Source organism: Amblyomma mixtum, chromosome 3 (genome assembly GCF_055824585.1).
Source record: "Amblyomma mixtum isolate Tamu chromosome 3, ASM5582458v1, whole genome shotgun sequence".
Lineage (NCBI taxonomy): Eukaryota > Metazoa > Arthropoda > Arachnida > Ixodida > Ixodidae > Amblyomma > Amblyomma mixtum.
The window spans coordinates 243,843,317-243,869,726 of record NC_143014.1 but is presented as its reverse complement, the minus strand read 5'-3'; the positions used below and the strand labels follow the sequence as shown (position 1 = coordinate 243,869,726).

The following is a 26,410-nucleotide window of genomic DNA, read 5'->3' as shown; positions in this document are numbered from 1 at the left end:
TTGATGCCGGTAAACCGAGGTCACTGGCGATATCTATGCACTTCCTTTTTGGATTTTGGTCCACGACAGCTAAGATGTTCAACTTTTCCTTGAAAGACAACGGCTTGCGTTTCCGTGATGCCATGGCTGTCGGTGAACGCCGCAAACAAAGATGAGAACTGCAAACGGGGGCCCACGCTCTGAAAGTAGGGGCGGTAGGGATATGATGATGATTTTAACGTTGGCAAGCTTTTATAGGTGACCAGTAAAAAAATAAAACCGCATCGGCTAAAAGAAAACTGCACCCTCAGCCCTGCAGGAGATTGGATCAAAATTTTGATGGATTTTTGCGTCCCAAATGCACCTCCAGGGCTTATGTACTCTTTATTACCTAAAAGACCAAATCAGCGTGGGTGCTCGCTTGAATGGCAGAAACCAAGCACCATTGCGGGCGATTCGTCTTCACTGCGTAGAGTGAATGCACTGACTCTGCTAGGAATCTGGAAGGTCAGCAGTTGGACCGGTTGCGGGCCGGACAGGATTGGTAGGGGGGGAGAAGCGGCGGCGTTGCCATGCAACCTCACCGGGCGGAGCACTGCGGAGAAGCCGCCGCGACAGCCTACTTGCACCATGCTCGCGCTCCTCATGTCACGTGCGCCCGCTTTCAGCCTATTCGTTTGCTAATGAATCTTCTCTTCGTCGCGAAACGTATTATGCGATCAGAGTTTTGCAAAATTCTTAACGTATATTCCGGGAAATCGTGTTATCCGGGAACGTATTAACTGGGAAACAAATACATGTAACTCTATGGGGCATTTTTTACTGCATGCGATTTTGATCGTACGAACCGGGAAATCTTATGAACCGGGAACGTATCAACGGGGTTCTACTGTATATTCTTTATTCCTTTATGATGCTGACAGCAGTTCTAGAGGAAGCCTGAATACAGATAAGTCGATGGCCTGGTTGTACTACGTGCTGTAAAACATTTTTGAAGTCTACGCATGCTCACAGCAACAGATGCGAGCAGGTGGAAGTGTGGCGCCCAGATCTGCAACGCCCAGGTGTGTGCAGACGCGCCACCTGCAATGCAAACACGCCGTAAGCGCCATGGCTGCGTGCAGCATGAGATTTAGCACAGCACTGCTGCTTACTGCTTCCGCACGCCAGCAGTGTGCGTGCTGGGTGGTCCCGACAGGACAGGCGTGCAAGCAGCTGGCCGTCGCCTTGTGGGGGTCGTCAGGGCAGTCTGCGCATGCACAGTGGCTCCCCGCGGAAGCGTATCGTGCTATACTAAATATCTCTAATCAGCTTCCTTGCCTTCCCTGGAACAAGTCTGAGCTGGCTGCAGGTGCAGCAAGCCGCTTTTCTCTGCTTGAAATTCACGAATCTAGTGCGACAGCACAAGCACTAAGCGGAGCTAGCTTGGAAGTGCATGGAGATGGGTGCCCCTTTCGGACACCTGACGCGAGTTAGTGCTGGAAGCACGGTATGTAATGACACAATTGTAGTTAAGACCAGCCTCCGCGGTGGCTCAGCGGTTATGGTGCTCGGCTGCTGACCCAAAAGACGTGGGTTCGATCCCGGCCGCGGCGGCTAGAATTTCTTTGGAGGAGAAATTCTAGAGGCCCGTGTACTGTGCGATGTCAGTGCATGTTAAAGAACCCCAGGTGGTCGAAATTTCCCGAGCCCTCCACTACGCGTCTCTCATAGCCTCAGTCGCTTTGGGACGTTGAACCCCATAAACCAAGCCAAGCCCTACAAAAATTGTGTGAAATAAGACTGCTGCTAACACGGTGAACGTACAAAGTAGGGGGCTACTTGACGCATACAGATGAAAAAGCTTTCCAGTTCTAAGTCAAAAAATCAGATCTCGCCCTGAGAGCCCAAAAACGGGTGTTCGGGAGGAAAATGTGCAAACTCTTTTGTGGGGGGCAACCGCCACTGCATGGAAAGCTATGTGTTGTTTGGGGGAGTTAATAGGGAAGGAAATTGGAGACTTGTTTACAATTTTCTCGCCTACGGTGCTGGCCGAATCCCCATCAGCAAGGTTTCATGGTATAAATTAAACAGTAGCTTGGCTGTTAGCGGTGCTACTGCAGTAAGTGCAAGTTTCTATTATACAGTGGCGCCATGGGGTGTGTGGTTATGCTGTGTAAAAGTCTAAGTAGTCAAGCATGTCCAAAAATAGAGGTCCAAATATTTGGTCGGCGACTTATGGGCTGAAACTGTGTCGTAGGCAAATGGGACAAAGTGACTTGTTCTACATATTGCTTACAGTCACAGTGGTTTCACCCCTGTGTGTGAGCTTAACCATATTGTCTATTCTCTTCTCTCATTCTTCTCTTTACTTTTCTTTTGCAGAAAAATGTGATGGTAATAGGTGTGGACGTCTACCATGATAACACTCGGGGCCGGCAGTCTGTGGTGGGCTTTGTGGCCAGCATGAACCGCGGCATGACTCGCTGGTTCTCAAAGTGTTCTTTTCAAGATCCTGGCTCAGAGCTTGTAAACTGCCTTAAGGTGGCCTTCTTGGAGGCACTGGTCAGGTACTATGAAGTGAACCACACCCGACCGGAGCGCATCTTCTTCTATCGTGATGGCGTGGGCGATGGGCAGCTTGCCTACGTGAATGAGTATGAGATTGAGCAGCTGATCGCCTCCTTCAGCTGCGTGAGCCCCGACTACAATCCGACGATTGCCGTGGTGATTGTCCAGAAGCGCATCAACACCCGCATTTTTGCAAAGTTGGTGAGTGGCTGCCGCTTCTGAAGTAGCATGCCCCTGCTGTCAGAGCTTAAAATTAATACAGGAGGGCCATGGTCCTTGTTGTTTGCAGAGATCAATGCTGCCGTTGCCAACTAGTGGTGTGTGAGTGGTTGACATGGTGGCAGGCGTGCAGTGAAGTCCTTGAGCAATGAAGGTCACTGTGCACACGAAAGATTACACAAAATCAAAGTGTGCCATTTTGAAATCTGCTTAGAACAGTGAAAGACTACACTTTGTAGTGCATGAGCGTCTATCTCCGGAAGTCAGTTCTTGCTTTCACTGTTTCGACATCAGCGCTGTGTACATGAAGTGGATAATGGGTTTTGGACATGAGGCATTCATTGTTCCAGCTGGGCAAAAGCAGTGTGGAATTGTGGGAGGTCTTGCATATGGTGGTTTAATTAGGTACAGTCTTTGTCAAAAATAAAAAATTGGCTGTGGTTTAGCTCTGGTTAAACCTGGAGGATTGCGAAAGCAACATCTGCGCTTAGCCGTATATTGTTGCGTGAGGTACACTGCCCACAGTGGCGCCATTTCGCGTGCTCTTGCACGACCATACTTCGCATGCGCGAGGAGCAAGTGCCGTCACTACGCGCAGCTGGCGTGCCGGCGGCCCTGGAACGCTAGCTGTGCGCCGCTACTGCGCATCAGAGAGAGAGAGAGAGGTGATGGAGAGCGCGCGGCAGCGGCCCTGGCGCGCTCGGTGTGCACTGCTACTGTGCATGCGCAACTGTTTAGCGCGGCGGTGGCATTTCTGAGTCACCTCTGCAGCGACGGTGGCGGCGCGCCAGTTGTACTCCGTGTGACGTCACTGCTCCTCACGCATGCGCAGTATGGCCTTTCCTCGGCTCCGCGACTAGTGTAGTGTTGCTTTCGCAACAATACAGTCCAAGGGGTTTGCTTCGAAGCTGTATATCGGGGCTCTTTAGCACATTTGACAGCCCTAAGCTTATAGGAGGGTTAAAGACAAATTCCTCCAGCCTTTATGAGGTTAGGGTACCTGGGTATGCAAGAGGACCAGAAGCCGACCACTTGGGCTGTATGCTTTTGACAAAGACTGTACATTCTGTCCACTAAGTACAGTGACTTTTAAGTATTTCAGGAGCACGAGTTGCAGAAAAGGCTACAGCATTAATAATGGATGCCTCCAGCTACTGAGCAGACTCTGTGGTCGTATTGTTTCTCTCGGGTGCTGAATAATAAGGGGGGGACATGGGTCCTATAGCTTTTTTTTTACTGACCAATATTAATGAAACTGCACAGACTTATTCAGCTTTTTCCGATGATTTCAAACGGGAAATTATTTATTTTTAATATACAGTCGTGCCTCATTAGTATGGGCACTTCGGTTCCTGAGCAAAAGTGTCCATAAAGAGAGTTGTCCGTAATGACGAACGATGAAGAAAAACAAAAGGAAAAATTTTTCGAAGGCATTTTATGCTTACGGGCGATTTCTGTGCGTACTGATCGGCAGTGAAGTGGAAATCGGGCAATGTTAGCAGCTCAATGTACATTTTGCCACGTGGCACGAGGCCACCAGTCGCGAGGCTGATCCTCCTTTTTTGTTTCTGCCGCTTTTCTCTGCTTTGAATGGGCTTCGTGGGCGCCACATTGGCGGGAAAGAAAGCCGGCGAGCTGCGCTATCGAATGAAACCAAACAGAGCGCATTATGGCAGTTGGTGTTGAATTGCACAAGCATAGAAAAAGTGTATTTCATACATCCTCGCGAGTTGCTGCGCTGTGGCGGCACATTTGTCGGACAGTTTCTCAAAAACTTTTTTTTTCTCCTTATTTTTTGAACAGAATGGAGCGCAGTTGGACAACCCTGCACCTGGAACAGTTGTAGACCACACGATCACACGCTGCGACTGGTGAGTGAATGGACTTCGCTGCACTGCTGTCCTTGGGTTGTAGAGCAGTTCAGGAGGGGGAAGCCCATACTGCGGCTCAGCACGTCTGTTATAGTCTGGTGGTTTAGTCGTGTTTAGTTGGCCTTTTTGAGCTATGCGTAGGTAGTCGGTGTTGCAATTGCTCGCATGTAGAGATGTTCCAGAAGGGCTTTCATTCTGTGCCATCAGATGCAGCATCTGCATGTCTTGGGTTCTTAAACAAGCAATGCCACTCTTGGATCCTTGCCCCTGTGTAATCCCTGTGTCTTCCTCGCTCACCTCCTTGAAAACCTGTGCTTCTAGTGCTCTGATTGGCAGCAACATTAGGGACTGGCTCATCAGTAAAATGGGCATTGCTCCTGTAGAGTTGAGGCAAATTAGAGGGAAGAATTTTGCGCTCAGATTGACACTGCCCCTGTGCCGCCCTGAAAATGGTGGAAAAGTTTTCATATATCGGAGATCATCATGTGATGCGCATATGCGTACGGTTACCATGGTTACCGCATCTGCTTACAAATTGAACGCCCCGAGTGGAATGATTGCAGGAACAACTGACTCGTTGAACACGTACAAGAGACTTCGTTCAGCTGCACTGTCACCAGGCTCAATATTAGGCATTGTGTTCTTCCATGATAGTGTGAAGCGAGGCTGTGTGTGTTTCCAACGATATGCCGGCCTCAAGCAGGATGGTCAGAAAAAGTATTACAGTCAAACCCGAATATATCGATCTCGTAAAAAAACTGGAATCAGCTCGATATATCGTGTAATTTGAAATACAGCTTTTAACAAATTTGACAATGTACGAACCGCACCTCAGTAAAAAGCATTCTTTATTTGATAAAAACATGTACGGTGGGACTATTAATGCGAGAAATAGTCGTTGATCTTCTTCTGCTTTTTGATTTTGAAAGCATTATTCAGCATGCACTTCTCAACGTTATCGAGCGACTGAGAACAGCTGAGCCCACAGCCTTCTATTGACTCACAGTGGCGGTGAACAACGCTCAGCGCGTTAAGTGCGTCAGAACACGATGGCGGATCCGAACTCGTCGTATCCTCACAGTTACTGTCGCCGGCGGCATCCCTAGTGAGATCGGCAATCATGACTTCATCAGCGAGCTCTCCGGTTGTCGGAACATCGTCGTCGACGGAGACGAAGTCTGTTGCTGCAGTCCCATCACAAACAGCACCCGGGAACTCGGCAAGCTGGCTGAACAACTCATCAAGTTCCTCCAGTGGTTCACCGCTATCGAGGGGTTCATGGTAGTTATTTGATGAGCTCGCGCCAGCCTCGCCGGAAGCAGAGAGTCCACAATGACGGAAGCAGTTCTGAATGGTTTCTTGTTTGACGTCGTTCCATGACGCATTCAGCATGGTTATTGCTCCCAGGAGGTCAATTTTCAGCTCCCGGCCAGTGCGGAGGTTTAGCAAAAGCCTCTGCACAAGTCGCTTTCTGTAGCCTGCCTTCAGTGCACGAATGACACCTTGGTCTAAAGGCTGCAGCACCGACGTTGTGTTGGGCGGAAGAAAACGAAGCTCAATGTTGCTGACGCTGACGTTGCAATGGTGAGCAGAGCAGTTATCAACCAGTAAGCAGACCTTTCTGCCTTGGCTTACCAGGTCGTCGTCCCAGGACTTGAGCCACTTGCCAAAAAGTTCGCTTGTCATCCAAGCTTTCCCGTTCGATCTGTAAGACACCGGAACAGAAAGTGTGTTCTTTAGGCACTGCGGCAATTTGCTCTTTCCTATTACGAGCGGTCGAAGCTTGGTTGACCCGTCGACGTTGGTGGCAAGCAACAAGGATATTCTGGCTTTATTGACCTTCCCGCCGTGGGACTTGTCATCACGACAGGCCAGCGTTCTGTTCGGAAGCATTTGCCAGAATAAAGCAGTCTCATTGGCGTTAAATATATCACGGGGATGGTACCTTGTTTCAATGTCGTTCAAATTTTCATCAATCCACTTTTGCACGCTGCCGAGATCTACAGCGCGGCTTTCACCGGTGACAGCACGGCCGACAATGCCGGGACGCTCTTTAAACCGCTGCAGCCAGCCTGAACCGCCTCTGAAGTCGGGTCTGTTCAGCATGAAAGCGAAATCCTTTGCTTTCTGTTCGATCATTGGGCCAGGAACGGGGATGTTTTCCGACCTAACGTCAACAAACCACTTATACACTGCTGCCTCTACGTCTTCAAATGCAGCCGTCCATACTCGTCGAGCGCTGGTGGTAGCAGCAGGCCTCTTGTCCGCCTTAGCCCTAATGTCGGCCTTATTTTTCAAAATCGTACTCAGCGTGCTTCTGTGGATGCTGTACGCTGCGGCGACAGCCGACTTCTTTTCTCCGCGCTCAACTCTTCTGATGATCTCCAGCTTTGAAGATATGGTTAGGTTCTGTCGCTTCACAGCAGCCATCTTTCACGAAGCGGACGAGCTCACCACTCCCACAAAGCAACCGAAGCACACAGAACAAAGCAGTCGCATTGGCAGTCGCGCGAGTCACACACCAGCATGCAGGCGCACGTGGCTGCGAGTAAACAGAGTGCGCGGTCGAACCACTTCTGCTAGGGGTGGCCGGGTGGCTGTCTGAGGGAGCGAGAGCAGCGCCGTGCGAGCGCTGTTGGGCTAAACCACTTTGTCGAAGGGGGGGTGGGGGATGGATGTTGGCGCAGCTCGCCCGGCCGCCACGCGGGAAAGCCAACTTGTGGAGCAGTTTTGCGCGGCTTGAAGTTCGATATATCAAGTGCGGCTGCTATTTTTATTCGATATATTAGTATTTTTTGCTATATATTCTCATTTTAGCAATACAATGTTCATAAATTGTTCAATATACGGGGTAATTCGATGTAAACGGGTTCGATATAGTCGGGTTTGACTGTATTACACTCTTGGATCCTTGTGCCTTTTTTTTTTTTTGCTGTGCCTCTACTCTACTTAGAATTTCTTTCCTTGCTCATGATATAGCAAAAATGTGTTTTCATGTGCTTGTTGATCTTGCTTGTGTGCAGGTGCGACTTCTTCCTGGTGTCCCAGAAAGTGCGCCAGGGCACAGTGTCGCCAACTCACTACGTAGTGTTGCGGAATTCAACTGGGCTGACGCCTGACCAGATACAGCGGCTCACCTACAAGCTGACACACTTGTACTATAACTGGCCTGGCACTGTGTGTGTGCCTGCTCCTTGTCAGGTGAGGCTTGGATTCAAATTATGAGACTGCATTGGTGGAAAATGCATTGGAGTCTCTAATTTGCTTTCTTAATTAGAATTCGTAGGTCAGCGTTTTCGGATAAGGTAATGCAGTAGATGGCTGGTTGAAGTCTTAGATTTACAATATTTTGATATGTCATTGCCGGATGACTGGAAAGGAGGGATCTGCAATTTTCTCCAGAAAAAAAAAATTAAAAGCGAAAAAAATTTCTTTCGCACTGACATACGCTGTTGTTATTGCACACTTATCTTGCGGAAAACTGAAGGTATGTTAAGAGGAGAGGGGGGAAAAAAGGCTGGCAACACTAGAGTGGGCAGTGCTGGTATTTCTCGCCCATCTCTTCCTGCATGTGAGCAAGGGAGTGAGAGTAAAGTGTTCTGCAACCAGCATCCACTGAAATGACACAGGCCCACCCTGCCTAGTGACTGTATATTTTCCTAGGTAAAAAAAAAAAAATGCAGATTGGCCATATTTAATTACAGCTGACAAAAAAAATTAAGTCCAGAGCACGAAATGTAGGCACCAACAGGCACATATATAGGCAGTGCCCGATGTTCTGGGCCATAATTATGAGACACGTCCCTAATTGTGTACAGTTGCAGCAAAAATAACATGGAGCATGCTTTGGCATGCGTCTCTAATGCTTTGCACTGTGAAAATTGGGGGCTGGGGGGGGTGTTACTTGACATATATGCTCGCAAATGCCACTGTATGCTCGCATGAAAATTGAAAAGACCCATCATACTTCACAGTACCCATGAGGAAAGCGCAAACGTTGAAGTGGGCTTCTTACTACCGCATTTACTCAGTTCTAACACACGCCTTTTTCTTTTTGTCAGAAAAAAAATCGCCTGAAAATAATGTGCGTTAGAATAAAGTTTGAAAATGACACTAAGCCAGCAGCACCCTATTGTCATCAACATCAGAAAATGGCAGCTTGGTATTTTGGTACATCAATATCGCCTACCTAGCCTGCTGCAGTCGTGGATACCGATAGGCCTTGCGAGGACCTCAAGTGTCCTGACAGCAAAGTTCCGGCCTAGACCCGAGCGTACGTGGAATCGTCTGTGTGTGGAGGCAAATGGCAGTTGAGCAGCCTCACATGTGCTTGGTGTTTTTGAAAATTGTGTGCCTTATTTGCGGAAGCAAAAAGACAGGATTTTTGCCAGAAAATTGTCTCCAAAGGGTTCCAGGGGCTGCAGAAGAGCCGGTTTCCAGAAATAGGAGGGTTCTAGGGTGTTGCTCTCATCGACCCTTTATGTGATAATTATTTATTTTGTTATCACGTTTTTGATTGCGTTTACGTCTTGTAAAGTATGGCATTAGCACGAATACAGTGCAGCTGCAAATATAATGAAAGTTCAATTCCATGTAAAAACCAAAGGTTTGCGTGAGTGTGGCATTGTTTTCCGCAGCCTCAGCGTCATTTAAGAGGCAGTAAAGAAATGCACGACACTGTTAAGCATGGCAAAACCTCCTGTGCAGTGCCGCCTCTGCAGTGCTGCGAACGTTTGCATTTTTCTTTTCTTCTCTACCTATCACTGCATTTTCCGAGCAGTGGTGGTTGAATTTCGATGGAGGCAAAATCCTGGAGGCCCATGTGCTGTGGGATGTCAGTGCACATTGAAGAACCCCAGGTGGTCTAAATTTGTGGAGCCCTTCACTACGGCGTCCCTCATAAGCCAGAGTCGCATTGGGACATTATTAAACCCCATAATTAAAACTCATTGTCGCCGCATTTTTTCTAGCCTTCCTTCCTCAGCAAACGACAGCGCCTGCTTTTTACATTCATAGCCAGCTTTTAAAATTTTTTTTTGTCCACGCCGCGCGCTTTGCCTCATGGCTCCAAGACATTCGCAAAGTTTGCTTCTCATTGCGCTCTTGAGCTTGGTTGTGAAGTGTACTCAAAAAGCTCCGTCCTGTCATCTTCGATATCCATTCGCCTCTGAACCTTGGCCTCGCGATCGACTTTATGTGTGCTACCACGTCATCATTCTGCGGGAAATACATTGCCATAGCCAGACGCTATTTATTAAATCTTTTTTGTAATCAAGTCCTTACTATTAACGATAAAAAATTTATAGTTTATGGAAGACAAAATGGGACCGCAGTTTAACTTTTTAGTGCAGTCCACTACAATATTGAGAAAATTTGAAAATCCGATAGTTATAACCAATTATAGTTATCTGGACCCCCCCCCCCCCAAGAAAAAAAAAAGCATGAAACGGGAACGCGCCAAGAAAAGACAACGCTTTAAAAGAAGAAAAGTAAATCGTCAACGACAAAAGTTGGGGGGTGTTTTCAGAAATATTGTTACTCAGTTCATGAAGTGGGTGGAAACTGTTTGTGTGAGAAAGCATTGCACGGCAGCTGAGACCCAGCAAGGTCTCCCCTCCTTCCTCCAGCGATTGTGACGATGATAGCGCTTGGTTCCCAAGGCCGTACGCAACACTCCTTCAGGGGTTTTTTACCTCATTCACTTCAGTTCTGCTGCAGGTACAGCAGAATCGCGTGAAACAAATTTTCTGAGCGCACACCATCCCTGCAGCTGCTGTCATCCCGCGAGCACATTATGCTGGAACCTCAACTTCAAGGGCATTTAAAAAATTTCCATCTTGCGGGGAAAATACAAGCTTACACAGGAAGCTCAAGTATGGTGCCCAAACAATCCATTTGATGGCACAAAGCCTCCTCGGCAGCGCTGGCAGCATTGAAATTGCGCTTCCAATCTGTCTGTCACCGGTGGTCTTGTGCTTAGTGGTGTGGTATTGAAAGAGAAGGACCTACCTGTCAAGTTGATGTATTTGATGCCTGCGAAGCACCGAAATGGTGATTTCAGAGAAAAATGCCGGAAAAGTTTGCGCCGGTCACTTCTCGCAACTGCATCCCTGGGGGCCACCATCTTGGTTTTGTTTGAAAGCTCGCATTCTTCCCTACATCCTGTTTTTACTCACTATTGTGAACTCCTTTTGGGACGTCCGTGTTCCACCATTTTCTCATTGAATGGCTGTTGCATGCACTTCAAATGCGATTTCCTGAATTGTGTGTTTTTGCCAGCATGACAAGCCTTGCGGAAGTTTTTGTTGCATTTTTATGGTGCGATTTCAGTTAACGGAGCATAGATACCTAACTTTTGGGTGCATGTTTTATTGTTTGTAATGATGCATGAGGCATTATTATACTTGGATTACTGCCTGGTATTCTACGATTGCTAAGTAATTTATAATCACATTTTTTTCTCGTGCTGTTTCGGTTTCAACAGCCGAGCGAGGGCTGTGACGTCAGTGTGGTTATTGGTCACTTGAGGCATGAAAAAACTGTGATATAATCGCTGCTTCTGCATACTTTGTCATTCCGGCTCTTGAGGAAGGCTGGCATCAGCACTGTAGTGAATTGAAGGGGTGAAGCAGCGATTATATCGACATTTTTCCATGCCCCACATGACATAAAACCACACTTTGACGTCACAGACATCATTCGACTGTTGCAACCGAAACGGAAACAGCACGAGAAAAAAATTTGATGATAAATTATTTACCGTTCGTGGGCGAATACGACATGGTGGTACGGCATGGTGAAGGGAAGAAAACATGCCACCAAAATTAGGTGTCCATACTCCGTTAATCAGTTATGCTGTTTAATTCATTAAGAACTAAACTATGGAGCTATGCTATTTTCCTATGGCAGAGTTGAACATATTTAATTTTGTGAATAATGTCACCTAATTATATATGTTGATTTTGGTCCTTCGGCGTAACTCAATATTTTTAGTTCATGTGCCTCAGTAACAATTTAAATAGCATAACTCCACAGGGCAGGTCTTTGGCTACAGTGCCATTTCAGTTGGAACGAAAATGTTGACAGAAAGTGCCTTAATGACCTGTAAAAAAATTACGTAATTAAGGTTCAGTTATTTTCCCATAGTATTAAAACTAATTGAGATATACTTAAACAAATTATAGTTTTGAAAACAGGAGGAAATACATGTACAACTTTTATGACGGTGCATCTAATAGTATAAATTTTCATTTTAAGACCAGTGACCCTCTTTAATTCCAGCTACAATTATTGCTTAATGTGCCCCTTTCTGCTAGTGTGGTTTGACCATTTTCTTTAACACCGATTCTGTCTTCTTTCCCCTGCACTATTTATCAGTACGCCCACAAGCTGGCCTACCTTGTTGGGGACAGCATCCATCGGGAACCGAGCCCACAGCTGTGCAACCGGCTGTTCTACCTGTGAGGGCTGCCATGTGTGTGAGCTCAGGCCCAGAGCAGAGCTGCCTGCTTTGGTCCACAGAGCAGTTAGCAGCCTGGAGGGCATGTCACTGCCATTTTTCTTTCATTATTTGGCCCTGCATCATTGGCTTTGTTTTCAGTGATCTGTCATGTTTTGTTTTTTTGTGTGCGCGTGCATGCGCAGTTTTTGAAAAACGAGAAGCGGGCCTTTTTTTTTTTTACTTTCCATGCCGATAAAGTTCATTGCCTCACATGCAACTTCTTTGCTGCCTGAAAAGTCAGGTGCACTTTGTGAACTTCCTGCCATGAAATGGAATTGAAACTGCAGGCTGGCTAAATTCAATTCAAGGAAGTTTATTTTCATTTATCTGAATTTTTCAACTAAAATTTTTATTGGTTTTAATTTTCCAGCATTTTCTTGTGCAGCCTGCAACAGATGTGAACTGGCATTGATTGGAAGGGGCTTGCTGTTGCTAATTGTGGCACTGTCACATTTGAGTTGTACTTTTACAGACTTTGAATTGTGCTTTTACAGACTACTCAGGGATTTAGTTGCTTTTGTTAAGTGGGTTCAGAATGAAATCTCATAAATACACGGCAGACCGAAGACCACATTCTGAATGTGGATTCTTTGCTGTGATGTCTGGTGCCCATGAAAACATGACAAAGCGGTGTTGATGTTCGTGAAGAAGTTCAAGTACACTGCGCTCCTTGGGGGATGCACTGTACAATGTACAGTCATTGCCATCGTAATTTTGTGTAAAGAATCAAAAGGACAACCAATGTGCAGTCATTGCCATCATAATTTTGTAAAGAATAAAAAAGTCAACCTTAATTTGCTTACCATATCCAAGTTTGTTTGTTTTTTTCTCACAAGCTCAGTCAACTTGTACATATGTCTTCATATATGCAAGTAAAGATTCAATCACTACTATTCGTTTCTGTACGTTGTTCAGTCTGCTTTCTTTCAACTGTGTCGCATATTGCGATGAGCACCGAGGGACTTGAACAAAAAAAAAAAGCCAGCTTCATGTGACTAAATCTACCTTTTTTTTTCTCGTTGACCCAGAACACAGCCGCATTGTCCTTGGGATAGTTTTTCTTGCCCTGTTCCTTACTTTATCAGCATGTTGGTTTTAAGATATGTAGGCCAGTTGCAAATTTCCTGGAACAAGGAAGAGGACAGAGGGGTAACCTAAGACAGGCTCCCCACTCAAAGACCGCTATGTTTCCACTTGAGCTCAGTGAACGGAGGAGAGGAGGTGCCCTTCATCTCCATTCGGCTTCCAGAAGGCCAGCCCCAGTCCGTTTTGTGACCGCTGCAGGTCAGACGAGAGTCGGGCGCTCGTCAACTTTGGCAAAAAACTGAACCATGGAGTTTTATGTGAAGGTGCGAACAAGCGCATTGTGTGCAAGTACTTCCAAGTAGCCACCGCCTTGGCTGAGTAATGGTGCTCGGCTGCTGACCTGAAAGAAGAGAGTTCGATCTTGGCCGTGGCGGTCTCATTTCGATGGGGGCTCCAGCAATGTGGGCGGTTGAGAAGTTTGCAGGGTTAAGGTGGCCACAGCTAGTAGAGGACAGGGTTAAAGGAGTATAGACACCTAACTTTTGAGGTGTTAAGGCTTCATTATACATGGCTTACCAAGTGTTATTCTATGACCGCAAAATAATTTATAATCTCATTTCTCGTGATAATTTGGTTTCAACAGCCAAACGATGACTGCGACGCCAAAATGTGGTTATAGGTCACGTAAGCATGAAAAAAAACTGCAATATAATTGGTGCTTCTACATTCGTTGCCAATCCGACTCTTGAAGGCTGGCTCAGCACTGTAGTGAATTAAAATGATCAAGCAGAGATTGTATTGCAGTTTTTCTAGTCCTTGCGTCGTATGTAACCACATTTTTATGTAACAGCCATGCTCGGATGCTGAAACCGTAACAGCATGACTGGAAAATTTGATTCAGAATCTTTTAGCGGTCATAGGCGAATACCATATGATGATTCAAGCACAGTACACTGTCTTCTGCGTCATTGTAGAGAAAACGTGCCACCAAAGTTATGTGTCTATACTCTTTTTATTGGAGACATGGGAGACGTCTTTGCCATGCAGTGGGCATAGTCAGGCTGATGATGATAATACGTTAAAGAACTCAGTTTCGTCGAAATTATCCAGTGCCCTCCACTACGGCGTCTCGTAGCCCGAGTCGCTTTGGAACGTTAAACCTCATAAACCTAACTCCGAATAGGTATCTGCGAGGGCCTTCATCATAGGGGCTCTTGTATCGGTGCCGTTGAGCATGTAAAATTTGCTCGACAACTGAAAAAGCCGTGGGCAGGGCCAGGTACTCTGTACGATTTATGTCAAATATCCTCTATTCGCTACCTCTTATGGGGGGATGTGGGTAACTCCGGGGTTGTTTTGAACATTTTCGGTTGATGAATGACATTCCAAGTATTTTAAAACAGCAGGAAGTGAAACTGGGCTCTGCCCAAACTATGACGTTATGGATACTGTTCCAAAACTGATTGTGTGCATTTTGGTTGACTAACCTGTCGACTGTAAGCGACAGCTTGGGTTATTATTTATATTATCTGAAGGGACCAAAAACAAGCGCGAAATTTGTTTGTCAGCAAACGCAGAGCAAATATCAAAAAGTGTACCAACCGGTGATGTCAGACGCAGGTTGCCGTAGAAGTCGCGATCGAGGCCACGAAATAGAAAATTTAAAATTGATTTGCGCTGCAAAAAGTCGTCCAGCTGCGAATTTTCGGAGAAATCAGAAAACTCTTCAGAACTTATCTTAAAGGTTGCAATAAAATCCGTAGAGGTGCAAAAAAAGCCGGAGTTGCCCATAAAAAAATGTAAAAAAAATGTGCAAAAGTGTTTTTTCGCTATGCTATTTTTGGCATGTTTGTACTGTCCACATTCTCTATTCAAAATACTAGTCCGATGCCGTCTAGAATTGCAAAGTTGTATGCACCCGTGTGACCAGAAAACGCCTGAGAATGGAGAGATGAAGCCGAAGTTTACGCGCCGCTTGTTCTCGTATCGCGGCCACTTCAGTGTTGCTTGAAAGCTCACTTCCTCTGGTGCTTTTTGGCTGCTGGGGCGCCGCGAAGACCTTGAGCAACAGTTTCTGTCGCGCCTTTTCTGCAGCATGCTTTCAGTGTAATGCCTAGGATATACTTTCAGCCAGCTGATTGGCTTACCTCGGCTGTGGGTAAACGCAGGGTCGCTATTTGAGCTATTTGCAGGAGGGCGCGCCACCTTTCTTGCTCCTCGGAGGTTTAGAATCTCGCCCAAGTCATGTTGCTAGGCGCGGCCCTCCTGAGAGCGCTTTGTTCCCTCCATGGATTTCGCAAGTCGCGGAGGACGCGCGCATAATTAAGCTTATTCGTCACGGAGCTCTGCCCGGAACTAGTCACCAGCGTCCCTTTTGGGCCACTCGCTCATTGACCGATTTCTTGTGAAGTGACATCATGTTATTCTGGAGCACTTCAACCATGTCACAGAATTCCTCAACCAATCCGCGGCGTCAGTGCCTGGGATACAACACCCCTTCACCTGACGTTAATAGACAACTTTAGTGTACCATGTTACCGGAGTACCGGGTCGTCACCCACCACCCGTGCACACGCGCTGATTGGTCCCTTTGAGGCAGGCGCACGTGCAGTGGCCGGGTTTCTTGCGGCGTCAACGCGACCTGCGCATGCGCACTGACGGCGCGTGGGCTCCCAGTACTCCGGTAACGGTAACACGGCATGGTACACGGTATGCTAAAAGTGTCTAAAAGCGCGTTCACACTGCCAAATCGTGTGACACAGTTGAGCCGATTCGTCGTGGAGGGGGGCCCCAAGCAAGTCGCCAGCGACCCTTTTGGGGCATGGGTCGCGTGGGCGCTCCATGTCGGAAAATTTTGGAAATTTCAAATCCCGCGTTTGTCCACATCTTCTGGACGCCAGGGCACCTCTCGACGGGCAATCAGGAGGGCAAACAAAGCTGGTCAAGCTCTTATCCTCCGAGCTTCTGGCACGTAGTCTCTCTCTGACACCATTAACAACCCCTCACCCTTACTTAGCTACGCAGAAATTATGGGGTACGATAAGATCAAAAGAAGGAAATATCCTCTTCCTCTTAGCAAATTTGAAGAACACATAATCAGGCGACTACAAACTAATACTCTGCCCAATTCCTACTTAATGAGTAAATGGTACCCAGACACATCCCAGGTAGCACGCAAGGTCTTCAGAACGTTTATTTTAGAGGTAAAACGCACAAAAGGATTTTTGATCAAAATAAATGCTTTCAAGAGGTCTTTTACTGTCAAAATTTCATCTGTCCTAATGATACGCTTAGAAGACGGCTCCTATCTCTGCCCTCTCATAGTTTTGGCAGGAAAGGCTTCTTATTTTGGCGGGCTTTTTGGCCTCGGTATGGATGCAGGGCAAAAGACTGGTTCTGTGTCACCTCTATTTAAGGCATCTTATAGATGACAGAAGTCTTGGCGGGAAAGCATTCAATTTTGGAGAGCTTTTCGGTCTTGTGGTGTGCTGGGTTGTCGGCAGGTTCTGTTAATATTACTGCCCTCTTTAAGATGGGTAATAGACAACAGAGGTTTCTGCAGAAAGGGGCATCTAATTCTGGCGGACTGTTTCATCTCAGCATTTTTCTCAGTAGGCAGTTGCGTGTCTCGACACTGGCAGGCGGCGGCGGCTCCGCTATCTTTGCGGCCTCCACGATGCACACCTGAAACAAAGCGCGCTGTCTTCAGAATTCCTACACCAAGCCTGATTCATGATGTGCAGATTCCTCATCGTGGTGCTACATTTGAGGGTGCCTGTATTCGCACCCCTTGCCGCAACTGTGCCGTGTTTCAGCAGCGGATCCCTCATCTCTCGTCCGGCTTCTCCGCTGCGAAGCGGCCATTGCTTAGCCAATTCGTGCGCTGGCCCTGCACTCCGAACCACCGCTATGCGTGAGTACCCTGTGGACCTCTCATCGTCGCCCAGTACCCATCTTGCAGTGGCCTTCGCGCTGATGTTCACGTGTCTGTAGCCCTGTCCTCGTCGCTGCTAATATACTATAGCAAGGTTACACCGGTGGTTCCTTTGTCCTTCGTGCGGTTTCCTCACAGCACGGTGGATATCGCATGTTCTTCCCTTTTTCGGTGGTATCCAACGGGTTCTCTGTTGCTGTTCGACCTCCCCGCCATGCAGCGACAATCCAAAGCGCACACCTCTTCGCACCATCGCTGTGTAGTAGTTCTTCAGCGATCTTCCCCTGCTTGCGCGGCATTTCCACCGTGCTAAGTCCGGTTCACGTGCCTCTGAGTGTATTATACCATTTACTAGTGCTGCCGTCCAACCCTAGAGAACTGTCGCCGCCTCTATGTGCGCCTCGATCGTCGCTTACAGCCCCTTCCCTGGAGGAGGAGGAGGAAATACTTTTATTAGAAAACTGTACTGTGCTCATTTTCTTGAGTGGAGCCCTCAGTCCAGGGTTCCATGTGCCGCCGTGATCCTGCAGGACCGCCAGAGCAGCTGTCGCTGGTCATGCGGGTTTGTGCCGATCAGAGCGGTCTTGAGAAGGGCACTCAGTCCATGACCCCATTTGCCATGACTATTTTCTTGGAGCGCTCGATGAGCCGGTGCTGGTTGGTCGGCTCCGTGCTTGACAGGGCACCGTCCCAAGAGGAAGGGGTGGGGACGGTTATGAGTGGGACGCCTCCGGGTGGTGTTGTGCGGGCCCAAAAAGTAGGTCGTTATTCATTGCAGTGTTTGTTCGGGTATAGGTGGGGAAGAACAAGTGTTTATGATATGATTTAGGATACGTGTGAGTCTGAAGTTGACACCCTGCCATAGCTTCGGCCTTGGTCAGTGTTCGGTGCGTTGGTGGTAGTGTTCTTTGTGTGCGGTAATACTCTGTGATGTGAGTGTAAGTGTGCAGAGCCACGAAGGCGCCCTCTGTGTCTGCTTCCGCTTCTGTCTACAGCGCCCATAAGGTTGCTGCTGGGCGAGTGCGTGGGCGCTAGCACGCGCACAGCCTGTAGAGATGAAGTCCCCGTCGCAAAGGCGCGGCACGCAGCCTGTGAGTCTAATTATTGTGTATGGAGCTGTTGCAGCTGCAGCGTCTCACTGGACTTATACGCTGCCTCCGCGCTCTGCTGCTATGCCTCGGTGAAGCTGATGGTGCTGACGCTAGGGGTAGATCGTGCTTCCTGGATTGGCTGCAGCGACTGCATATGTTGCAGCAGATGAGGTCGCCAGCCAACTGCAGGAGACACCACCGGGTGTGGTGTGTGGGCCTGGAGGCCCCTCTGCTCTTACGGGTGTCATATGGGCTTAACTGTCACCGCACTTCCCACCGCCCATTGTCATTGTCCTGTACCAGCTGAGGTGCCGAAGTCTGTCATTCGACCCATTTCTTCCATGTGTCCTGGATTAGCACTCAGGTACCACATTCCCTTCTACTCACTCCGCATCTCCCTCTGCCTCTGCTTGGTTACACGCCCAGTTCCTTCACAATCCTGTTCTCCAATCTCGAGTTACGAGCAGCAGCAGAACTATAAGTCTTTATGCCGCAGTATTGTCACAGTACTCCTCCTATCTTGTTCGCATGCATGGGTATGGCTTGATTCGCTTCTTTTATCAAATTAGTATATAGAATCTGCTTTCCCCCTTGCCAAGATAATTGATTTGCTGTGCTTATGCAGTCTCGTCGCCTTCGGGGCAGGCGAATGATGTGCGCACAGATTATTTACACTGGACCGGAGTTGCAGCCTATTCAGTAATTTTGTGGCTTATAACGATCGGTGTGCCATGCAGTCTGTGCAAGGAGGTGGGGAAGTTCAAGATCTGTTGCCTCGTTATTTATTTTAAACTGGTTTAAACCGTTGTGCCGTGGACGGTGCAGTCAGGGTCATTTTTAGTTTTTCTTGGGCTGCCCGACTGATAACCAATGTTTCGTGGCATAACAAGCTCGGGCATACATGTGCATCCCACCGCGTCTAAGTAAAGCAGCACGTTTTGGGAGATTCCGAATGGGATCTTAGCTGGTTGTGTGTAATGCTGCTTTTTTGTTTTTCTGATGCATCATTCGTCTGCATGAGATGCTCGTGGTATGTTTATTCCAGGTACGCTCTTCTTTTCACCGCTACCTCATATTTAGTGCAACCAGCTAACATGCTGCTTGGGACGTTTGTTTTGGATAAGATATTTTATTCATTGTAATAAAGAGCGTGGGTGGATATTTTTTCTCTTCATTTATGCGGAATAGCTGCAGCTGACGCCTGCATCAAGCGTGCAACAGGGTGGTTGTGCAGTGCACAGTGCCAGCTTGATGTGAGCCCGCAGTCTCCTAGCTCGTCTTTTGCAGAACAAAACAAATAAAATTCGCGGGAACAAAATGCGGGCTACAAATCATATTGCAAACACCTTCTAAACTACTTATGCATTCGTACAGAAAAGGCATTTCAATGTTGATCAATTCTAGACGTTTTTTTACAACATTTGGAAGAGATATTCTGTAGGCCATTTTTAGAAGTTCCTTGACTACGCCTAGAAGACTGATTCTGAAACATCTTTTGACCCGGACATTAGATGAGCTATATGAATGATATAAGATGTTAACCAGCTGAGCACGGATTTTTCAGGCACATTTTGCAGCCACTTTTTTTTTTTGTTTCGGATGGTTACTTTGAAGACGTTTTGTATCACAGTTTGTGCTACCTGGGATACGATTCATCCTGCCCCTTCTGTGGAACAGTTGGCACATTGTTTCACACAGATTGGGAATGTCAAGAAAACCCGGACTTGCATAACAATCTCGATCTGACGTATGAGGGCTCGGAGGCAATCCTTAATAGCCACAGTTCCCTAGACCAGAAATCATTTGTTGAGAGGGGCCGGACTATGATTGAGAGCTATGGGTTCTCTGCTGATCCGACCCAGTATTTATGCTCATAATAAATGTTTTCCTCCTCCTCCTCCGCCGCCGCGGTGGCTCAGTGGTTATGGTGCTCGGCTGCTGACCCGAAAGACGGGGGTTCGATCCCGACCGCGGCGGTTGAATTTCTTTGGAGGAGAAATTCTAGAGGCCCGTGTGCTGTGCGATGTCAGTGCACGTTAAAGAACCCCCGGTGGTCGAAATTTCCGGAGCCCTCCACTACGGCGTCTCTCATAGCCGCTTTGGGACGTTAAACCCCATAAACCAACCAATCCAAACCTCCTCCTCCTAGGGCTGACCGATTTCTTGCGACTCGACTTCATATCGCACTACTCCTGAACCTACACGCGGCTTATGACACCGTGTTACGCGTGACGTTAATATCCGGGTTCTTTCTCCGCCGGGCGCGCCCGTTCTAGGCGTCCGTTTGCAAACGCGCTTCGGCGGCCGCACTGCGCCTTATGCTGCATTCGTTGTTCTTGTCTATATTTGACGAGATGTTCGTGTCTGTCATGAAATTTTCCGCGGAGGCAATCAACAGTGAGGTAAAATAATTTTCATTCTTAATCATATGATTAAGGGCAATTTCCTCGCTGGCGTCCCAGAACCCTCCTCGCAGCGCCGCCCCTCCTCTTCCTGTTTTTCTCCCTTCTCTTTTTTTCTTTCACGAATGTTGCGCTCTTCGGTCTATTCCTCCGGTGAGTCTGCCTCCGCGCACCGCCGCCGCAAATCTGCGCGTCTTCTGGACCGCGGCCTGGTCAGCGCGCCTCTCAATGTGCTGACGCATGAACAGGTAGGTGGTGGTGGAAACGTTTATTGCCAATGATGTAAATCGTAGGGGCGCCTGGTTTGCCGCAAAAGTTTGCATGATGACGAGAACTGGTCTGGGTACCGGACATGCAGCAGTATTTGGTATTGAGCAGTCCGGGTTTGTAGTTGTCGCCGATGTGCAGCCTGCGCTATGGTGAGGGACGGAGCGGGGGTGCGTATTCCCTTCGTTTATCTCGGTAATACGAGAGAATATCACGGAAGGAGACCAGGTAGTGCGCGGGCCGCGGGCGAACGGACCGTCGTGTGAATCGCCCTTTAACGCCATTTTAAGTACGTGCGCAGTCGCCTTCTTAGCGCGAGGAACGTGCCGGCCACACAAATGGCTCGAAGGGCAACGAGAAAATCGCGAGCCGGCCGCCCTAGAAGCTCGCCAGGAGCAGAACAGCTGTGAAAGAAAATACGAGCAGAATCGCTTTATTAAGGCGAAAGCCTTTAATGCCTTATACTGTCGTGAGCAGGGAATGCTAGCGTGTTCGAGTTCCGGCGAAGAAAAAAAAAACTTTACTGAGACTGGGAATCGCACCAGAGATACTTCAAGGGTAGTCGCTGCCATTCCTCCACATACACGGTTTGAGCAAGAATAAAGGCAGATCTAGTGAACGCGCGGGTTTCGTGAGTGAAATAAAACAAATAAAAAAATGCAAATATGAAAAGAAACAAAATAATAAAGAAATTAAACTATAAAACATGAAAAATATTAAAACACAGACCGCGTGGTCCAGAAGACGCGCAGATTTGCGGCGGCGGTGCGCGGAGGCAGACTCGCCGGAGGAATAGACCGAAGAGCGCAACAGCCGTGAAAGAAAAAAAGAGGAGAAGGGAGAAAAACAGGAGGAGGACGGGCGGCGCTGCGAGGAGGGTTCTGGGACGCCAGCGAGGAAATTGCCTGATTAAGCAGCACCTCAATTTCATATGCCGCTATAAAAAAGAGCTGAAACGTGGAAAGAGACGTCTTGAACATTCATACAGACAACATGTGTATTGCGTGCATTTTGCATATTGGGATGATTACTGTGAGTAATTTTCCCTGATTGACGATTAACGATATGTTTTTTCGCGATTAGGTTACTCTAAATACGCGTCGGTAGGTGACGCGTATATGTCCTTGGCCTTTTCTCCACATGTGGTAGTAAAGGTATGCAGTGTGTTGCATGGTGAGACGAAGCCGCTCACACCAGGGGTGGTATTCTCCCGGTGTCGCCTTTTGCGACATGTCGCATTCGCTCTTTGCTGATTGGCTCGAGCCGCGGTGACGGCGGCGTGACGACACGGACCCGCCTTCCTGCTACGTCATCGTGACGTCGCCCCAATTTACTACGCTTAGTCGAACAACGGAATGCGCTGAAGCGATTCGTGCGGGCGACGGGCTACCGTTAGCATAGAGTTTCTTACTACTACCTAGAGGGAAAGCTGGCGGCGCTGCACTTCAGCCAACATGGACGCTCAAAGCATCATGGGGCGGTGAGCTACTTGTTGCGGCACAGTCGTAGTTTTTCGGGAACATAGAGTGGCAGTACTAAAGCGTTTCATTCCGAAAACGTAGTTCGTGTGTGCGCAGACGACTTTCGCGCGAACGCAGTGTGCAAAAGCCATAGTAGTGAAGACGCGACGACACACGACGCCAATAAAAGGTTTTACTCTTCCGAAATGCTATTAAAAAACCTCTTAAAGTATCTAAACAACAACATTTTTTTTTAAAACATATTTACTTTTAAAAGTGCGCCTGTTAATTACGAAATATTAGTTTTTTTAGTGTTCATCACTTGGCCAATAGGAGAGCGAGTCGTCTCTAATTTTGGGCAAACTTTGCACTTAAATGCTTTTCTGCTCGTTTGTTGCAATCATTAGACAAGATATTGAATGTTAGGACGTTTGTAGCTATCAAACAGCTTTATTTTTTTATTATTTTTTGGCCAAAAGTTACAGTTCCGCAACAAGTAGCTCACCGCCCCATGATGCTTTGAGCGCCCATGGTGGCTGAGGTGGTCACGTGGGGTCTCCATGCAAACTCCCATAGACGGCTTGCCAGCTTTCCCTCTAGGTAATAGTAAGAAACTCTATGACCGTTAGCGTACGAACGCAATCGGCAGTTGCGGCTTTTGCGCCCTTAGCGTGAAAACATGGCGACGTCCTTTCAAGCGAGAGCCGCCCGCTTCAGACATTTCATTAGTCCTTGCGATTCCGGTCGGCATGTTTACCGGCAACTACTGGTGTTGTTACTTTTCGCTATGACTTACCTTGCTTCGGCGATAAAGTTTAAGCTGCAATTCAGCCTAGTTTTTTAGATACGCTCTCGATTCTGGAGCGCGCAAGCCTAATGGGACCTCCAGCTACACTGCTACCGTCTGCAACTGCCCGAAACGCAGCCGAAACCTAGCACAACCGTCCGGAACGAAAGAAAAATAGATTTGCAGCTTTTTCGCGGTGTTTTATAGACTTAAACGAAGTAAAGCGAGTTTATATTAAATTTGCAAATGTTTTTTTGATTATTAGACGTCATGTGATGGCAAATATTCTTGCTATAAAAGATACGAAACTACTGCTGCTAGTGAATCAGCAGTGGTAAATTGTCGCTTCTCGGAGTGAATGAATGCACCGCAGACGAAAGTGCCGGCGGCTTTTTCCGTTTCTTCGAGCATCTGTAAGCACTTTTTTAGGCCCCGCCCATATGCAACATGTCGCAAAAGGCGACACCGGCAGAATACCACCCCCGGTGTCGCCTTTTGCGACATGTCGCATTCGCTCTTCGCTGATTGGCTCGAGCCGCGGTGACGGCGGCGTGACGACACGGACCCGCCTTCCTGCAACGTCATAGTGACGTCGCCCCAATTTACTACGCTTAGTCGAACAACGGAATGCGCTGAAGCGATTCGGGCGGGCGACGGGCTACCGTTAGCGTACGAACGCAATCGGCAGTTGCGGCTTTTGCGCCCTTAGCGTGAAAACATGGCGACGTCCTTTCAAGCGAGAGCCGCCCGCTTCAGCCAATTCAGCAGTCCTTGCGATTCCGGTCGGCATGTTTACCGGCAACTACTGGTGTTGTTACTTTTCGCTATAGACTTACCTTGCTTCGACGATAAAGTTTAAGCTGCAATTCAGCCTAGTTTTTTAGATACGCTCTCGATTCTGGAGCGCGCAAGCCTAATGGGACCTCCAGCTACACTGCTACCGTCTGCAACTGCCCGAAACGCAGCCGAAACCTAGCACAACCGTCCGGAACGAAAGAAAAATAGATTTGGAACTTTTTCGCGGTGTTTTATAGACTTAACTGAAGTAAAGCGAGTTTATATTAAATTTGCAAATATTTTTTTTTGAACATTAGACGTCATGTGATGGCAAATATTCTTGCTATAAAAGATACGAAACTACTGCTGCTAGTGAATCAGCAGTGGTAAATTGTCGCTTCTCGGAGTGAATGAATGCACCGCAGACGAAAGTGCCGGCGTCTTTTTCCGTTTCTTCGAGCATCTGTAAGCACTTTTTTAGGCCCCGCCCATATGCGACATGTCGCATTCGCTCTTCGCTGATTGGCTCGAGCCGCGGTGACGGCGGCGTGACGACACGGACCCGCCTTCCTGCTACGTCATCGTGACGTCGCCCAAATTTACTACGCTTAGTCGAACAACGGAATGCGCTGAAGCGATTCGCGCGGGCGACGGGCTACCGTTAGCGTACGAACGCAATCGGCAGTTGCGGCTTTTGCGCCCTTGGCGTGAAAACATGGCGACGTCCTTTCAAGCGAGAGCCGCCCGCTTCAGCCAATTCAGCAGTCCTTGCGATTCCGGTCGGCATGTTTACCGGCAACTACTGGTGTTGTTACTTTTCGCTATGACTTACCTTGCTTCGACGATAAAGTTTAAGCTGCAATTCAGCCTAGTTTTTTAGATACGCTGTCGATTCTGGAGCGCGCAAGCCTAATGGGACCTCCAGCTACACTGCTACCGTCTGCAACTGCCGAAACGCAGCCGAAACCTAGCACAACTGTCCGGAACGAAAGAAAAATAGATTTGGAGCTTTTTCGCGGTGTTTTATAGACTTAAATGAAGTAAAGCGAGTTTATATTAAATTTGCAAATGTTTTTTTGAACATTAGACGTCATATGATGGCAAATATTCTTGCTATAAAAGATACGAAACTACTGCTGCTAGTGAATCAGCAGTGGTAAATTGTCGCTTCTCGGAGTGAATGAATGCACCGCAGAAGTGCCGGCGGCTTTTTCCGTTTCTTCGAGCATCTGTAAGCACTTTTTTAGGCCCCGCCCATATGCGACATGTCGCAAAAGGCATAGAGTTTCTTACTATTACCTAGAGGGAAAGCTGGCGGCGCTGCACTTCAGCCGCCATGGACGCTCAAAGCATCATGGGGCGGTGAGCTACTTGTTGCGGAACAGTCGTAGTTTTTCAGGAACACGGAGTGTCATTACTAAGATGTTTCATTCCAAAAACGCTGTCCGTGTGTGCGCAGACGACTTTCGCGCGAACGCAGTGTGCAAAAGCCATAGTAGTGAAAACGCGACGACACACGACGCTAATAAAAGGTTTCACTTTTCCGAAATGCCATTAAAAAACCTCTTATATTATTTAAGCAACAACATCTTTTTTGAAAACATATATACTTTTAAAAGTGCGCCTGTTAATTACGAAATATTAGTTTTTAAAGTGTTCACTACTTGGCCAATAGGAGAGCGAGTCGTCTCTTATTTTGGGCAAACTTTGCACTTAAATGCTTTTCTGCTCGTTTGTTGCAATCATTAGACAAGATATTGCCACGTATCATTGTAGTGTTTGTTCGTTCATGCTCAAGGCTGCATGAAAGGGTCGTTATCACTTTTGTTCGTGACGCGAGAAGCGACCAGACTAATCTCGATTGATCGCAGCCATGAAAGGCTGCATCTAGGTTTTTCCAGATTACTGTAGATGATCTTGACCTATTATCTGGAAGTTTCCTTGCCGGCTTTAAATTGAGCGTTTCCGCGAGCGGCTGTCATTCGTAGTTCGACGACCGACGAGCACGTTTGTTGCTTACGCCACCGCCGAGTGATTCAGTTATTTTGCGGGCGCAAGTCAGCCCAAATAAAGAGCTTCATTTCCAAGACTGGCTGGTGTCTTCCTGACCTTTGGACTGCCGTCACTACAACGTGACATCTGGTGGAGGTGCTGGGTAGCCTTTCATGTTCCGGACACCCCCAACAAGTCGTGACGCCAGCCCTCTGAGTCATCTACCGCAGGACCTGAGTCCAGTCCACCGCGCAAGCCGACGCCTGCAAGGGGACGCACCTGAGTTCGGGACCCTGCCGGACCCTACCCGGAAGCGAAAGCAAGTACCAACGTCCATCATGACCTTGCCCCAGACGACCACTCCAATCATTCTGCAGCAGCCCCGGGTGCCACCAACCTTCGACGCTTCGCCTGGCGCCGACCCCGAGGAATGGCTGGAGCAGTTCGACCGTGTGGCTGTCTTCAACAACTGGGACGATGCCATGAAATTTAGGTACGTCTTCTTCGCCCTGGAGGGACCAGCAAGAGTCTGGTTCGAGAATGAGGAAGCCAGC

The 26,410-nt window shown here is 47.9% G+C and overlaps 1 protein-coding gene across 1 annotated transcript in view; it reads left to right on the top strand.

Annotated features, from left to right (window-relative positions):
* The window catches only part of LOC149354207 (piwi-like protein 1), a 77,854-nt gene extending 64,927 nt beyond the window's left edge, over nt 1-12,927 (top strand). Inside the window, exons 16-19 of the mRNA XM_089583164.1 lie at nt 2,344-2,730; nt 4,552-4,619; nt 7,643-7,820; nt 11,997-12,927. Coding sequence (XP_089439290.1) covers nt 2,344-2,730; nt 4,552-4,619; nt 7,643-7,820; nt 11,997-12,083 — 720 coding nt within the window. The 3' untranslated portion in view covers nt 12,084-12,927. The remainder of the gene's footprint in view (nt 1-2,343; nt 2,731-4,551; nt 4,620-7,642; nt 7,821-11,996) is intronic.
* The last annotated feature ends 13,483 nt before the right edge of the window (nt 12,928-26,410 follow it).